Here is an 18,404-nt window from a genome sequence, read left to right as displayed (position 1 = left end):
ATTTCTTTTCCCATTATTGTCAAGTTTCGGAACATAAGTGTCAGTAAATGTGAGTGATGAGGGGGTCACATCGGGAAGATCATTTGTAATAAGCCTGTATAGCTGGTTTTACACAAGCGTGAATCTCGCACAAGTTCGGAGTATTGCGAGATGCACAAAACTCACGCAGATATGAACTCCATTCTTTTGAATGGAGTCATATACATGAGTGATGCTTTCCTCTCATTGCATTGCGGTGGGGAAAAAAAAACAGTGCATTGCCTATCCTGTCGCGTTCCTCGGAATCCATAAGCCATTGTTTTCAATGGGACAGTAAAATACATTGCACACCATGTGATCTGCACATGGGTGCGATGCAATGTTTCCCATTGAAAACAATGGGAAACATTTGCCGATCCTCTAACACACCTGAAAGCTGCGCGGGACGATCGCTCCGTGTAAAAACGTATGTTGGCATTTATCGGGACATACCGTGTTTCCCTGAAAATAAGACAGTGTCTTATATTAATTTTTGTTCAAAAAGGTTTAACTTTTTTACATGTATAGCTGCCTGGACACTATTTAAATTGACTTTTTTAATTAACTGTTAGCAGGGCTTATTTTTGGAGTAGGGCTTATATTTCAAGTATCCTCAAAAAGCCTGAAAAATCATATTGCATCCTCAAAAATTCTGGAAAATGCTATGTCTTATTTTCAGGGTATGTCTTATTTTCAGGGAAACAGGGTAAAACTCACGATCGGCCTTGTGTAGGTAGCTTATGTCCCAACTGAATATGCCCCATGCAGTTAGGGTGTATATAGCTGTCTACACCATATGCTGCATATGAAGTGGGCTTGGGAGTCGAACCTACTCCATAATCGGTGGGTAACCCACCCACAAGAGCCACGATTGTGGCTAAGCCATTAAATGCCACTGTGAGTTCTCCCAATCAATCAGGATTTAAACCTCTTGAACGGTTCCACTGTGATAAGATCACAGGGTGCCGATTGGGTGTCATGGCCGCCTGCAGCCTTCTAAAGGCCCCCTGGCTGCCTGATAATTTGCCTGTTAGGGACAGATCTGTGGCCTGTCTTTAGTAAGAAGCCTGTTAAAATACATTATGATGTGATACCATTGTTTTGCATTATACTGTAAAAGTGATCAAATTATCAGAATTTCCAGGGGACTAAAGAAAGTAAAAATAAGTAAAGTAAAGACTTCTGAATTATTATGAAAATAAAAATTACCTAAAAATTTTTTGGTCATCGCAAGTAAAAAACCTACAAACAAAATCTAAAAATTGTTTTTTAAAAATATACTTTATTTTTTCAGGTATTACTACCCAAAAACTATATAAATATGGCATCACTGTAATCATACTGATCCACAGAGTAAAGCCTACATGTCATTTTTACTGTAACATGAATGCCATAAGAATAAAACCTCTCCAGGTGGTGCAATTGAGGGATTTTACCCCACTTAGAAGTTTTTTAAAGTCTTACAATACATTATATGGTCTATTGGTACCATTGAAGAAACAAACCCTCATGTAGAGATGTCACCTGAAAAGTTTAAAAGTTAAGATTTCTTTAAAGTGGAAATGCCAGAACTGCAAAATGTTACCGTCACGCAAAAACATCAATGACCCTTGGTCATATAAGGGGTAAAGACAAAATTAGCTTTATGCCCAATTACTTAATTCTTGCTTAAAACAAGCATGTGTAACATGGAGCGGCAGTCTGTTGTAAAGCGACTCCAACTTCCTGTACATATTCCTATGTACAAATGGTGGTCACCTAGGCAGGAAGTCAACTAGTGGGTGGCAACTAACACTCTTTTGTAGAAGAAGTCTCCAGCAACGTATGGTAGACTAGCCAGCCAGGCTGCCTGCATTCTCATACAAGGCCGTACTGTACTTGTAATGGGAAGTACACATTAAAGTAAAATTACATTCTTAAAGGGGTTGTGCCAAGTTTTAAAATTATGCCCTACGTATAGGATAGGGGATAACTTTACGATTGATGGGGGTCTAACTGATGAACCCCACGGATCCCGAGAACAAGGATCCTAAAGCTTTTGACATGAATGGAGCAGAGGACACGCACGTGTGCTGCTGCTTGATTCCTGCGGGGAACTTCCGAACCCCCGATCTAGGGATCAGTGGAGGTTCCATTGGTCAGATCCTAATGATTATAACGTTATCCTCTATCCTATGAATAGGGGATAACTTTATAACTTTGCACAACCCCCCTTAAAACAAAATATTAATTTTGGATAGGGCTAAATTACCTGATTGCAGTTGAACATCCGAGTTCCACTAGATGCTCAGATCATTTCTGAATGTTTTTGCTTACACCTCATTGTTTCTTTCAGGTTCAGAGAATGAAGTCACCCAAGTCAACCGATGCCTTGATGCAGCAAAAGCTTGCAATGTGGACCCCACCTGCCAAAAGTTGCGAACAGAGTATGTCGGCTTGTGCATACGTCCCATGGCACGGACTGACTCTTGCAACCGTTCCAAGTGTCATAAGGCCTTGAGGAAGTTTTTTGACAGAGTTCCAGCTGAGTATACCAGCGAACTACTCTTCTGTCCGTGTGAAGACACAGCTTGCGCAGAACGAAGGCGGCAAACCATCGTTCCAGCTTGTTCTTATGAGTCAAAAGAGAAGCCCAACTGCCTCAACCCACTGGAATCTTGTAAGGGTGATTACATTTGCAGGTAAGTTACTTCACCCTAGAAGGATTCGTACACTGTGCTACCAAAAGTAATTGGATAGCTGAGCCAGAATCAAAAGTAGTATTTATTTACACATTTTAATACTTAGTGGGGCCCCCTTTGACCTTAAAGACATTGGATACGCTTCCTGGCATACTTTCTGCTAATATCTGATACATTTCAGCTGGTATTTCCCTGCATTCATCCTGCAAATGTCTGGCGGGTTCTCTCAGTGACGATGCATCAGCCCATTTGAAATGGTGCAAGGAGTGTCGTTATTGAAGATAATGCAATAGAAGAACGTTCTTTGGAGTGATGAATCACACTACTTCATCTTCACATCAGACAGAGGTGCCTGGGGAAGCTTGAGTATGTTGTGCCAACAGTTATGTATGGCAGAGGTTCCGTTATGGTCTGGGGATGTTTTATGTTGGTTTGAGAATATGAATGTTCTATGATTGGACTGGCTTGATGACCGAAACCCTATTGAGCATCTGTGGAGCGAACTGGAACGTCGGGTCAGGAAATAGAAACAGTGTCCATTTTCTTTCAGAGAGCTCACCAGACGTTTGCAGGATGAATGGAGGGAAATACCAGCTGAAGTGTATCAGACTGTAGTAGAGCGTTTGCCACTGAAAACATCCAATGTCATTAGGGCCAAAGGAGCCCCACTGAGTATTAACATATGGAAATAAATGCTACTTTTGATTCTTGCTCAGGTGACCAATTACTTTTGGTAGGATGGTGTATCTCAGTTCTATGTTGAATGTCTTCTATATTCTCTATTCCCGTTGGATTGTAACATGTACAGTACTGTACTATAAAGCACATTATTTGTAGGATGTATATACCAGTGGGACAGACCATGCGGCTAGTATAAGTCCCTTAAAGAAAGAGGGCACAGCTCTTTTTTCTCTAGTCCTATTTGCTATTGGATGGTGAGAAGATGGTGGAATCCTCTCTTCAAATGTTAGCCTTGTTAGCAAAGAAAGGGATGGGAGTATGAAAATCATGTGGAGTAAAAACGAAGATCCCTTTGTCCTTGGTGGTCCATATTGATGTATGGGGAGGGGGGCTGCATCTCTTTTTTATGTAGTCCATTGGTTTTCAACAAGTTTATTGTTGAACTTAAAATGAAAAAACTGTTTCTGTTATACAATGGTTGGAGCTTAGGAAAGTAAAGAAGGACTTGAGATGTGGGCCACATCTGGCCATGGGCCATTAGGATAGGTCATATTGTCTGAATAGTGACTGGGCATTCAAACTTTGCATTCAGACACCTAATAGCCCAGATGGAAATTCCATCACACAATGATAACTCTATACCTAACCCTATCTACTACTGTGTTGGGGAATGGAAGTGAGAACCTCCTCGAATATATCTTATGGCTCAGAGAGTTAGTTGTCAATCCAAAGGATACAACTTTGTATTCAGAAAAGGATCGTCTCCTCCTAATAAGCCCTTTTTAATATGAGTTTAGCCCAGTGATTGTCATGGCCCCGGGTTCAGAAAACACCAGACAACAGCTGATATTGCGGGAAAGTTGTGGTTCTTCATTTCCTGTTTAGTATAAAATTAGGAATGTGTGGACAGGTCGGGTCCATCAAAGCAAAAGCAACTCTTCCTTATCAGCTCTTCGCTCTGACAGTCCCAAGTTGGGAATGTCCAAAAGACCTTCCGTAGTAGGGTATATGGAAAGAGGTTGTGGTGAGACATCCCCGCTATTGTTGTCACTTATATTCTACATCATCAACAGAAGCTTTTAAACTACATTGCCGTATAAAATTAAATCAAAACCCTGGTCCCTTAGGATCTGCTGACACTAGACATCTCAATAACTAAAACTCTCGTCATGTCCCACCGGCAATGCTACATCTCAGTCCCACAACGCCAGACCTCAGCTGTATATTACCTCGCAGTGCTGGAGAGGAGTGCTATACTTTTTAATTATCAGTTAGCTCTTGACATTTAATATTCTCCAGAGGATTTTAAAGGTCCTTGAGTTAAAGTCCAATAAACCCTCGACTTAGATACGCTACAAGACTCATAATGGCAACGGGCATGAGTGATTGTGTGGCGAGTACTAGAGGCAGCAAGTCAATATCCATCGTGGAACATGTCATAGATCTTCTGACATTAGACGTGAAGAGGCCTAAGCAACGTAATGTATCTATTCTTTCTTGTCCATGATCAGCATTGAATAACATCTTACAGACGGATGCTTATGTAAGGATGGCTGGCCATGGAGAAGTGATTGCATGACACTAGCTTCTAGAAAAGACTCTCAAAACTTCCAGATTATGAAGGAAACACATCATGAAAAGTTACATCTGCTTCTCATTTCTAAAGCATAGTTTATATGGACAGATCAATGTAAGACGGTCATCCTACTGGTCATCCTACCTAGTCTACATGAACAAGTCATCATAGGGCATTCCTCCTACTGGTCATCCTACCTAGTCTACATGTACAAGTCATCATAGGGTAGTCATCCTACTGGTTATCCTACCTAGTCTACATGTACAAGTCATCATAGGACAGTCATCCTACTGGTCATCCTACCTAGTCTACATGTACAAGTCATCATAGGGTAGTCATCCTACTGGTTATCCTACCTAGTCTACATGTACAAGTCATCATAGGACAGTCATCCTACTGGTCATCCTACCTAATATACATGGACAGTTCAATGTAAGGCAATCATCCTACTGGTTATCTAAACTATTTTATGTAGACAGGACAATGTAGGGCAATCACCCTACCTAATCTACATGTGTAGGTCATCGTAGAGCAGTCATTCTACCAGTTATCCTACCTAGTCTGCATGGGCAGATCAGTGGATCATTGTAAAGCAGTCATCCTACCTAATCTACACGGGCAGACAATCATAGGGCAGTTATTCTACGGGTCATCCTACCTAGTCGACATAGGCAGGTCATCGTAAGGCAGTCATCCTACTTAGTCTACATGGGCAAGTCATTGTAGGGCAATCATTCTGCCTAGCCTACATGGACAGATCACTGGGTCATTGTCATCCTACCTAGCCTACATGGACAGATCATTGGGTCATTGTAAGGCAGTCATCCTAAGTAGTCTACAGGGGCTGGTGATTGTAGGACAGTCATCCTACTAGTCATCTTATCTAGTCTACATGGACAGGTCATCATAAGGCAGTCATCCTACCTTCTATACATGAGCAGGTCATCGTAGGGCAGTCATCCTACCAGTATTGCATCTGATCAGTAGCACTTACACTATCTAGGAAATTAATTACAGTCTTTGGAAGTGTGATCACAGGACTGGAATATAGAGAGGCCAAAGTACGGTAGGCAATTGCTTTGGGGTAATTACCACACAGCTCCTTCTAGCTCTTCGTAGAATCTTTGCAGCTATAAGACAGGGCAGTTGGAAAAGAATTAACCAATTGACCATATGTGATGAGAATGCTCATCATGAGCAGCAGGCATTAACTGCATCATGCTGATTACACAAGTATTGCTACCATGCAATCATTAGTCCATGCAGATTCTGCATCAAATCTGTGGCAAAATCCACAAGCAGGCTCGGACCAGGTCCCTCCCACTGCTCTCCAGAGCTCCGACACGCTTCTTCCAGTCCTCAGCTATTCACAGAAGATCACTGCCTGTTTTTGAGATTCATAAATCCTACCTCAAGGAAGCGATGGCTCTGATTGGCTGAGCAGCGCTCGAGAACCAATCAATGCTGCGCTCGATGAACCAATGCGATGGCTGTGATTGGTTCTTCAACCGCTGCTCAGCCAATCAATGCAGCACTCAAAGAGCCAATAACAGCCATCCCTTACTGGAGGCAGGATTTATGAATCCCGTAACCAGCAAGGGATCTTCTGTGGGCAGCCAAGGACTGCAAGCAAATGTGTCGGAGCTCCGGAAAGCAGCTGGAAAGACCTGGACCGAGCCTGTCAGGCAAGTATAATCAAACATTCCCCAAAAGTAAAACCTAGCACCTCCTTTGGGGTAAAAATTAATATAAAACAGGGTCTTATTTTCGGGGAAACACGGTATTAGACTGTTTTTGGTTATTGTGGACATTGATTGAACTTTTCCACCATTTTCTGTTTGCGCAATACATTACTAGACAGTGTTACTGGGGAGAAGGATAATCTTGATCTGACCCTGTGTGGGCATTATTGCTGAACGACTCCAACTCCCTTATAAACCCGTATGTACAGTACAGGCATATGTCCATGCGGTATTATAAGGAGTCAATAAGTTGCTGCCAGGCATCTCCGGAACCAACCATATCAAGGACTGGTTAATACTCCAGCCTCTCCAGTCCTTCTTCCTTTCTCCAGGAGATGCTGACCACCATTGTCCACCCGCATGAATTGTACACAAGGTATGATTTGGGATAGATTGGGTTTGTCTTGCGTTTTCAGTAGAGGATAAAGCTGGTAGGAAGTAATTTTGATTAACAATTACTTTTATGGGATGCTTGCTTAATTTAGGTCTATTATGTGCATATAATTATCATTATAATAGCTGATTCTTTTGCAGAATGATTGGGTCTATGGTCATCGCGGGTCTGAATGTAACATTTCCATGTGTCCATGAAAATAAATGTTCATTTTTATTTCTAGATGAGGGAATTGTTATGATTTCTCAGCCTGAAACATAAGAACATAATGTACTGCAGAGAAAGTCCTTGCACCCCGCGTGGAGACCATGAAGATAGCGGTCCTAGGGTTGTAGCTAGGGTTTGCTGCGCTTGGGGCAGGGATTCAATGTACTGCCCTAGGTCAGCATCTAAATACCTTCGCTATGGAAGAGTGGCTAGCTGCCCCTCGGCACCCAGTGCATGGGGCACATGCCCACCAGCCCTCCATTAGTTATACCCCTGTAAGCATCAATTCATTTTGAATCAACATAAAACTCTGTTTGCAATGTCTTTATTCATTACTTACTATGACATGCAAATAGCAGACAGCTGATGTGAGTTTTTATGGACCAAGGAGCATATATCAAGACAATTCTCACCTATGTCCATTAGTATTACTGTGCCAGGTAAGGGGTAGGGGTTACCATAAAATCCATTGTGGTCTGGGGTGCTTTGGGTGATTACAGTGTATTCTCAGGATCAGGGCCAGCTCCAGGTTTACATGGACCTTTGGGCTATAGAGTCACAATGGGCCCACTGAGTCATTTATAGGCCCCACTGTGCCCTTTAAGTAATTTGTAGGCCCTGCTGTGCTCCCTAAATCATTAATAAGAACCCACTGTGCCCCCTAAGTCATTAATAAGAACCCACTGTGCAAACTGAATCATTTATAGGCCCCACTGCGCCTTTTTATTAATTGTTTGGCCCCGCTGTGGCCCCTGAGGCATTTACAGGCCCTACTGGAATTCCTACCAGTCTTTAGAATAGGGGCCCCCAAACAATCATGACTGCAGTGAAGATGAGTATGCATAGAGAAGCACTTTCAATCAGTTGTTTCCCTAATTCACATAGTCATATAAAGCAGCAACATACATGGTCAACATTATAAACAACTTATTACTATAGTTGCTTTTTTTTTCGCTGACAAGGGTCCCCGGTTTTATAGATTGCTGAGGGATTTCTTGCAGGAATACCCCTTCAATTATATGAGCCCTGTTGTCCAGTGGTTAATAACCTCACTAAAATACAGGAGTGTCCCTGCCATGGCCAACCTTAGCTACATGCAATCCATATGGCTGCATAGGGTGTTGGCCACTGGCTTGTTGACAGAGCGGGTACCAAGAGGATGTAAGCTGGAGGTAATCCCCCACCTTATGGTCAATTGGTTAATTCTTTTCCAACTGCCCTGTCTTATAGCTGCAAAGATTCTACGAAGAGCTAGAAGGAGCTGTGTGGTAATTACCCCAAAGCAATTGCCTACCGTACTTTGGCCTCTCTATATTCCAGTCCTGTGATCACACTTCCAAAGACTGTAATTAATTTCCTAGATAGTGTAAGTGCTACTGATCAGATGCAATACTGGTAGGATGACTGCCCTACGATGACCTGCTCATGTATAGAAGGTAGGATGACTGCCTTATGATGACCTGTCCATGTAGACTAGATAAGATGACTAGTAGGATGACTGTCCTACAATCACCAGCCCCTGTAGACTAGTTAGGATGACTGCCTTACAATGACCCAATGATCTGTCCATGTAGGCTAGGTAGGATGACAATGACCCAGTGATCTGTCCATGTAGGCTAGGCAGAATGATTGCCCTACAAAGACTTGCATTTATGTTATGAGCTCAGTTCTAGTATTGTATCTATGTACTGAGGTTGGTTTAGTTCTGGTGCTGTATTTATGTTATGTGCTTGGTTCTGGGGATGCATTTATGGCATGAGCTTGGTTCTGGTATTGTATCTATGTACTGAGGTTGGTTCAGTTCTGGTGCTTTATTTATGTTATGCGCTTGGTTCTGGGGCTGCATTTATGGCATGAGTTTGGTTCTGGTATTGTATCTATGTACTGAGGTTGGTTCGGTTCTGGTGCTGTATTTATGTTATGTGCTTGGTTCTGGGGCTGCATTTATGGCATAAGCTTGGTTCTGGTATTGTATCTATGTACTGAGGTTGGTTCAGTTCTGGTGCTTTATTTATGTTATGCGCTTGGTTCTGGGGCTGCATTTATGGCATGAGCTTGGTTCTGGTATTGTATCTATGTACTGAGGTTGGTTCGGTTCTGGTGCTGTATTTATGTTATGTGCTTGGTTCTGGGGATGCATTTATGGCATGAGCTTGGTTCTGGTATTGTATCTATGTACTGAGGTTGGTTTATGCTGTATTTATGTTATGAGCTTTATCGTGGTGCTGCATTAATGCACTGAGCTTGGATCTGGCGCTGTATTTATGGTATGAAGTTGGTTCTGCTACACTATTTATTCATCAAGCTGTTCTAGTGTGGTTTCGCTGTTATTTTGTTGCTTACTACACAAGCAGAATACAGACAGTTCACCTATCGATACAGTAAACATAGTTTTTTTTATGATGAGGGGGAGCCAAATATAATTTTGCAAAGTACGTCATCTAACCTAAGGCGGGCGCTAGTCCCTGCCCAGTCTTTCTGCCATTTAGACCGATCTTTCATTGCACATTGGGTATACATAGGGTACACATCTCAGATGCCCATGCCTAGGTAGCTGGAGAGCATCTCCCTCATTAAGAAAGCGCACCCCAATCTTGCTCCCTTTCCCCCATGACAAGTCATTGGAAAATTCCCAGCATCCTTATGAGCCAGCGACAAATCTGCAGAAGGACATCGCTTCTATCGAACGGCGTTGGCACTTTATTTGTTCTCTCCACCTCGTGTCCTGGAGACCCTGATTAGGACCGTTTATCTCGGTGTCCTCCTGCCGCTGTCATAACCATTTACTCCACAATGCTCCGCGGACAGATACAAATCTCATTTCCTCCTCTGAATCCGGTGTGATATTTCTCCAGTGAACATTTTACTCCTCAGGATTAGTTTTCTTTCTGCAGTAGATCCAGGATATTGTGAAAGCGAGAGCTTTGCTTCATAAGGAGGCCTTCTTCTCTGAACAGAGGTGTGCGAACCCACGTGCCACATGTTCAGGTTGGATCACTCTCCAAGGCCACAATAAAGCTTAACTGGGTTTCTGGGACTGAAATAAATGTGATGGGCTGGTGTAAAATAAAAACATAAGCCATGCTCGCCTCTTAAATGGCCCCTCAGTCCTGGCCCCTGACCCTCCGATCCTGGAAGAAGCTGCCTGGTCACATGCCATTCAATGTACATGTGAGCATTCAGCCAATTACAGGTTTTCGCAGTGATCCTGCCACAAATGCCATGTGATTGGTGCAGCTACTTCCAGGATTGCAGCAGCGGGGACCAGGACTCCTCCGCTGCATCAGGGGGTCATTTAACAGGTAAGTATCGTTTACTAATTTTTTATTTTACTCTATTCTCTGCCCATTAGCATTTTTTTAGTCCCACAAGACCCCTTTAAAGTAATCCCATCTGAGATATTCCTGTTCAGGTGTTGTATTTATGTACTGAGCTTGGTTCTGGTTCTGTATTTATGTTTTGAGCTTGGTTCTAGTGTTGCATTTATGTACTTAGCTTGGTTCTAGTGCTGTATTTGTGTTATGAGCTTGGTTCAACTGCTGTATTAATGTACTTAGTTTGATTCTGCTTCTGTATTTATGTACTGAGCGTGGTTTTGGTTTTATATTTATGTTATAGGCTTGGTTGTCCTGCTGTACTTATGTTATGATCTTGGGCTTGATTCTAGTGTCGGAATTTGTGTACTGGGCTTGGTTCTGGCATTGTATTTGTTATGAGCTTGGTACTGGTGCTGCATTTATTTTATGAGCTTGGTTCTGGTGATGTATTCATGTTAGGAGCTTGGTTCTGATACAGTATATAATCACTGAGTTGTTCTGCGTTCTGGGCTTTCCTCTGATCAAGAAGATGTGGGTTCTCTCTGCAGGGAGAATTTTGAGTTACAAAAGCCATGTATGTTTTCCCCTGAAGGCGCAGGAAACACAGAACTATTTTTACAGGTTACATAGTAACATAGTTTGTAAGGCCGAATGAAGACAATGTCCATCTAGTTCAGCCTGTTTATCCTCCTAGGTTGTTGATCCAGAGGAAGGCAAAAAAAAACAAGAGCAGAAGCCAATTACCCCTTTTGGGGAAAAAATTCCTTCCCGACTCCCTAATGGCAATCAGACTGTTCCCTAGATCAACCCCTAATAGTTCCTACCTGCCTGTATACCCAGATTAACAATTAACCTAAGATTTATAACCTATAATATCCTTCCGCTGCAGAAAGACATCAAGTCCCCTTTTAAACTCCTATATGGATTTTGTCATCACCACTTCCTCAGGCAGATTGTTCCACAGTCTAACTGCTCTAACAGTAAATAACCCCCTTCTATGTTGGTGATGAAACTTGCCAAAGCTTTTCTGGATGTGTGAAAAGCATACCTGCCTAATTATACAGCCATACCAGGGTACAGGATGGACTATTGGAAAGCTGTAATGGAGGCCATGTGACAGGACAACAATGACTGGCCACTTTATTAGAGCCCCCAACCCTTTTATGATTGAGGTTCCTCGTATGGAAATCAGACCCGTGACCCCGGAGAGCGGCATAAAATCAACTGACAAGTTTCCGCGGATCAGTTTTAGCGTGAATCGACATTAGATGGGAAAATTCAGAGGGACTTACAACGAGGCCGGCGGTCAATGGTGCTACACTAGCCGGGGCCGGGATATCACTGCCAACCGCTGTGGATTTTCTCATGTAACGGTGTGGGGAGTATACCGAGAATGGCGTGATTGTGGAAAAACATCTATTGAAAGGGATCCTGTGGATGGAAACAACTCATCACCGAACCAGGTCAGTGGAGGATGTCAGGAGTCCTTCTGATGGACAGGCAGTGCACAATCAGGAGCAGCCGAATACAACACTGGTGGTCCTGCTAACGTGGGCTATAACAGCAGGCGACCGGTTCACAAACTGCAAGGCATTTGGGTGAAGTAAAGGTGGGCAAATTATTTTTCAGATTTTTTTGTATCCAGATTTCTGTTGCCCCGTGCTGATGGGAGGTCAGAATTTGGTACGAGCAGCATGAATCGCTGAACCCTTCCTGTCAGAACATGTCAGCACCTACATGTAATTTGCAGGGGACTAGAAGAAGCTTTTTGTCCACGTGGGCCAATATTTCTCCTAGTGGAATGTATGCCACCACATATTGCTGCGGATCTGAAGGTCAACGGATGTCCGACGTGCGACTAGTTTGGGATCTGTAATAAAGTGGTCATTCAGTGTCTATTTACTACAATAGTTTCTTAAATTTTAGGTCAAAATGCTCTTTGATTACAAGGTGACTGTTACTGTGCCTCTGCAGTCGTAGGACAAGCTGTGGCTTATTTATGGCTCCTGGTTGGATCTATATATCAGCACCTCGCTGTATAAATATAGAGATAGATTTAGAATGTGTCACTGTGCCCAGCATTACTCTACAGAGCAAGACGTACGACCCTCGCAAGACGCACGGCCCGGCGGCTGCATCATTACTTAAAGTGCCATGTGCTGTGTGTTACTGAGACCTGGTGCCTCCGCCATAGAGGTGGCTGCTTTGGGTTGCTGCATTGTTCTGCCTCATCTCTACAGAAATATTTATGTCTTCTTCTCATTTTCTCTCTTCAGGTCCCGGTTAGCCGCCTTCCAATTAGACTGTCAGCCTTCAGTGCAGTCTGTGACCGGATGTGCGCGGGAGAACCATGCAGCTTGTCTGATGGCGTACACAGGGATTATAGGTAACTTATCATCCATGTGCCTGTGTACAGATGTACACCATGCTACCCAAAGTCATTGGACACCTGAGCAAGAATCAAAACTAGTATATATTTCCATGTCTTACTTCTTAATGGGGCTTCTATGACCCTAATGACTTCGGATACTCTCTGTGACATACTTCCTACTAATGTTTGATACACTTGAACTAGTATTTCCCTCCATTCATCCTGCAAATGTTTGGTGAGTTATTTCAAAAAAGATGCATCAGCTCGTCTAAAATAGTGAAAGAAACGTCATCATTGGACAGTTGAGCAATGGAAAAACATTCTAGGGAGTGATGAATCATGCTACTCTGTCTTTAAATCTAATGGACATACCCGGGTGAGGAGGATGCTGGGTAACGCCTTTTGCCTGAATGTGTTGTGCCAACAGTTAAGTATGGCAAGGTTCCCTTTTGGTCTGGGGATGTGTTACGCGGCATAGTCTCTGTTGGTTGTAGTGACAAGAACCATGAACATGGAGATGTACCCTGACATTCTAGAGAATAATGTGCGGCTGACAACATGGCAATGCTCTGGGAATGGTCGGCCATACTTCCAACAAGTCAACATGCCTTGTCACACATCCAACACTGCTTTACGTGGGTTTGAGGATATGGATGTTCCACGATTGGGCTGGCTGCACAGAGTCCCCACCTGAACCTACTGATCATCTCTGGGACAAACTGGAATGTTGGGTCAGGAAATATGAACGGGTTTCGCAGTAGCAGGGGGAACACCTGGATAATTCTTTATTTCGTCACAGTGAGGGTTCTCAGGTAACTCTAAAACGTAACTTTTAATTACAGTCTTACATAAAAAAGGATTCTGTTTAGTCAAAGTCCTAGCTTACAGACACACAAACAAAAAATGTTAAAATGTCTAACCCCTAGCAACTTCTGGGGAAAGAACAGCCAATGAGCCACCCTTGAAAAAAGTGTATAGTTACACAGTATCGGGAAATCAGGAATTCCCGATACTTCTCAAGTTTAATATCGTATACAACTTGAGACAGAGAATTTAAGTTTGGCTCAATGGAACTAGCTAGATTGTTCCCATCATAGTGAACAGATAGTACAGCTATTCAATGAAGATGAATGCTGTCAATTTCATCAACAGGCCGTGGTTGTGTCTCTTGGTTGGGATGAGATACACTTTTTACGGCTAGTCGAAGAAGAAAAAAATTTAAAGCTGACAATCGTCAATCATTATGGCTCAACATGGCGTTCTTTTAAGCCAATGTATAGCCACAAAGTGCAGTGCATCAACTGCTGAAAAAATGCTTAACTGGGTTCGACGCGTTTCCGCTACGATAAACGCAGCCTCATCAGGAACCATCAATTATGGATCAATAAGTCAGCTATAAAGAGATCGGTAAGTCCCGAAAACGAGACTCACCCCTCTTTAAATAGAAGGAAAGTGGACTGTTCTACCAATTAATGAGAACAAATAAGTCCGCTTCCTGACAGAAAATAAAACTGCAGGATTGAAGATTGAAAGGTAAGTCCCAAGGTGGGGAGATACCCTGCATTCACTCAGAGGAGATAGGCGATCCTATCACTAGGTTAGAAAAGATAAGCCCAGTTTCCCCCAGAAAAGATTTTTCAGGAACAAAATAAAAAAATGGCAGCAACCAGCCTCAATGGTAGGAAATATGAACGGCATCCATCTTCTATGAGAAAACTCACCAGACATTTGCAGGATGAATGGAGTGAAGTACTTACTGAAGTGTATCAGACATTAGTAGAAAGTATGCCACGGAGAGTATCCAATGTCATTAGGCCCAAAGGAGCCCAACTACGTATTAACATATGGAAATAAGTACTAGTTTGGATTCTTGCTCAGGTATCCAATTACTTTTGGTAGGATGGTGCAGCTCAGCTGAATTTATCATTTAACTGTTCAGATCTGCATGAATTGTTATGGAAACACTCACCAATGTGATAAAAGTCAAGGGACTCTTTACCGACCACCATAGCATTATACATTTGAGCTGAGCTAGCCTACACTATGCGTTTGAGAAGCATGTATCTCTTATATGCTTTGCCCTTTATGAGTTCTGTACCTCTGGCAATAGGCCCTCACCAGAGATGGAACTTAAGCTCCTGGGCAAAAGTGCAAAATCTTGAACAGCCCCCCATCTACTATGTGCCACTTATTAGTGGTGTCTTCTGTATGGCTTGTATGAAGAGTCTTTGGCCCCCCTCAGGCATCAGCACTCAGGTGTAATTTCTATCTATACACCCTACAGCTGCACCCCTGGTCCTCATGTGCTGCTCAATACCCAATGCCTTCAGAACCATTAATTGAATAGTGAGAACTAGTGTTGAGTGAAACAAAAGAGTTGAATTCTATTTTGGGTAAAATTTTGCCAAAAGTTTGGTTCGGCAAAAACCAGATCCTCGGATGGTTCATATCAGCTGAAACCGCTAAAAGCAAAAGATAGAAAAAGAAGTAGGAATGAAAAAGAGGAAGATAAAAGGAGAAGAAGGAGCAAGAAAAAGAGAAGAGAAAAGAAGTAGGAAACAGGGAAAAATAATTGTTGCCTTCTCATTCTTTCTTCTTTTCCTTCTCCTTTTCTTTATTTTTCCTTTCTTTTCCTTCTTTTTCAGCATTAACTTTGCCTTAAAAACATCTCAAAAGGAGGCCTAACAGTCTTATATAGTCTTAGAGGTATTGGCGAAGTTTTAGTTTAGTTCAAATTCATTCGGACCAAGCATTTTGCTGAAATTTGGTAAACTGGCCAAACTGAACTCTTTCAAAGCTTGCTCATTGCTAGTCAGAACAAAGCTGTCCTCCATTCAACAGCGGTGATACTAAAGAGGCAGGGAAAGCATCTTCTCTAGGCTCATGAACAAAGGACTGCCCCATCCTTCTACTTAAGGTCCATAAGGCCGGTTTCACACAGGTGTAAAAATCGCACGATTTTCTGGCAATGCGACATTGCTACAGGTCGCATGTATGTGAAGCCCATCATTTCCAACGGGTTCCTTCACATTAGTGTTGTTTTGTAGGCTGCAACATTGCGAGAATACAGAATCGCCTGATGCTCTATACAGCCGCGATTTGCGATATTTTGTTGCCCATATTTCTCTATGGAGCCTTCCTTTCTGTTGCATCGCATTGCACGAAAATGCGGTTTTCGTGCGGTGTAACTTTTACAGTAGGTAGTCGTACTGTTTGAGCCCTAAAATAAGCCCTATCTGCATGAAAAAAACACAATATATTACCTAACAGGCGCAGTCCACTCTGCTGCACTTCTCCTCTGCAACTCCGGCACTTGTCTGTAGTCTTCAGCCAGTGCTTCCTGGTTTGGAGATTAAAAAAACCCGCCTCCAGGAAGCACTGGCTCTGATTGGTTCTTGCGTGCCGCGACTCAGCCAATCACTGTAGTGCTCAATGAACCAATCACAGCCATGGCATTGAATGGCCGGAGCTGCAGAGGAGAAGTGTGGTGGAGCAGACTGCACCTGCAAGGTGATGTATTGTGGGTTTTTTTGCTTTTTGATACAGATAGGGCTTATTTTAAAGGTAGGGCTTACATTTCTAGGCCTCCCAAAAATTCCGGCAAAAGAGCACTACAAAGTTGCACAACTTTGTAGCACTACGCGTGACTTTGTAGCGCCACAAAATCACAATATCGTAGTGAGAAAACACAGCAATATCTCACAGAAGAACACAGCTGCAATATCGCTGTGATTTTCCCATGGTGATATCAGTGTCGCCCATGTGAAGGAGGCCTAAATGTCCCAGCGCAACTTCAGAAAATGCCACAATGAAAATTTGCTTCTAACTAGTTAAGCCCTCATTAGATTCCTTCTGTCCAGTGTTTAAATCCTTGCTATGCTTCCGGAAGGTGTTCTAGCTAACTAAAAAAGTCCTGGTGTGCACAGTGATCAGCTTTTTTAGAAGGCCACCCTCACTTACGTTCATTGCACTGAAGTACTAGCTCCAATTGACTCAACCTACTATGAAGTTGGGAGTGTTCTTCAACCATGATTCCTGAAAATACTTGGGGGTGGGGGGTGTCATGCAGATGTCCTGTAGGTGTAGCCTCAGTGCTGGCTTCCTCACTGCAGCAGATTGTTGTACCCTGGGTGGCAGCTACTCCTCAAACAATGTCCACTTCCCAGCCATTCCTCCAGAGCTCCAAGTGTTCTCTGAGCTTCAGCTGGTGGTCCTCAGCGTCCTCACAGCTCCTTCTGCTCCTCTCACCAGTTTTTGCACTGTGTCATGCAGACTGTTTCACCTAGCTCTTACAGCAGCATTGCACTCTATTACAGTCCATTGGCTGCACTCCCCTGGCTATAACACAGCTCCCACACCTTATGTAATTCTGACATCTCGAATGTTCCCACAGATCATGCTCAGTTCCATATTGCTGAAATTTGGTTCAAATATTGGCCCATATAAGTGGTATATTTCACACAGTTTTTGATACAATTCACATTCCAACACCAAGGCCTCACTTTGCATTTGTTGTGGAGTATACTCTTCCTTACTGTCCACCACGGTCCATACGGGCCCACATTCTGGAAGGGGACTGCCCAAGTGGAGCATTTTACATCCTCAAGTTTCCTATATTTCAGTATTGTTTTTTCCATCATGTAGTTCCAAAGAATAAACTTTTCTTGCTCGTTCAGGACTGGAAGCCTTCAAGGAGGTGACTTAATGCTCACTACACTAAGAATCACCTGCAGGAAGGATTTGTGTTTGAGCTGATAATCTACCCTGATAGAAGCTGCCCTATAGTTCAACCCAGGGCCGCGAACACCAGCTGCTGTCAGACTCAGCCCTGGCAGAGAGCGGCTAATGCCGGCATGCTGTTTGAAGCGCTGCATGAATTACTTACAACCTGTTCAATATAATGAGATGCTTGGTTCTGTTTACCAGTAAGTGTTCGGGACAATCTTGTAGTGTCTTGTGCGATGCTTGGAAGAAAAAATAAGAAGGCAATGTACAATGACATGCTAGCATGCCATTCATAATCACCATTGTGTCTGACACATCATGGCATGGAGAGGGTTGGAGAAAGAATTGTTTCTCACTGTCTCCAAATAAGATGCTACATGGATGTAGTTCTGGAGCGTTCACGACTACTAACTTGTGTATTCTGACCCTCATTATAACCAGTGAAGACCCTCCTTTATCTCAGTCCTCAACTGTGCTGCTCACTGCTTCAGTGTCTTCCTAGTCCTACTTTTCTCTTATCCTTCTGCTCCTCTTGTTTCTGCACTACTCTTATTCCTCTACTTCTCCACTTATTATTTCCCTTCTGCACCCATTCTTCCACTTTCCCTCTCATTGCTCCACCTCTCCTATCATTACACCACCTCTACCCTTGTTTCTCCACTTTTACTCTTGTTCCCCACTTCTCCTCTTGC

General features: G+C 43.0%; 1 protein-coding gene across 1 annotated transcript in view; it reads left to right on the top strand.

Moving 5' to 3' along the window:
- GFRA4 (GDNF family receptor alpha 4) overlaps positions 1-18,404 on the top strand; it is a 434,465-nt gene that overhangs the window by 393,483 nt on the left and 22,578 nt on the right. Inside the window, exons 5-6 of the mRNA XM_066572922.1 lie at positions 2,354-2,699; positions 12,893-13,002. Coding sequence (XP_066429019.1) covers positions 2,354-2,699; positions 12,893-13,002 — 456 coding nt within the window. The remainder of the gene's footprint in view (positions 1-2,353; positions 2,700-12,892; positions 13,003-18,404) is intronic.

Source organism: Eleutherodactylus coqui, chromosome 7 (assembly GCF_035609145.1).
Source record: "Eleutherodactylus coqui strain aEleCoq1 chromosome 7, aEleCoq1.hap1, whole genome shotgun sequence".
NCBI lineage: Eukaryota > Metazoa > Chordata > Amphibia > Anura > Eleutherodactylidae > Eleutherodactylus > Eleutherodactylus coqui.
This window is presented reverse-complemented; position numbering and strand designations above follow the sequence as displayed.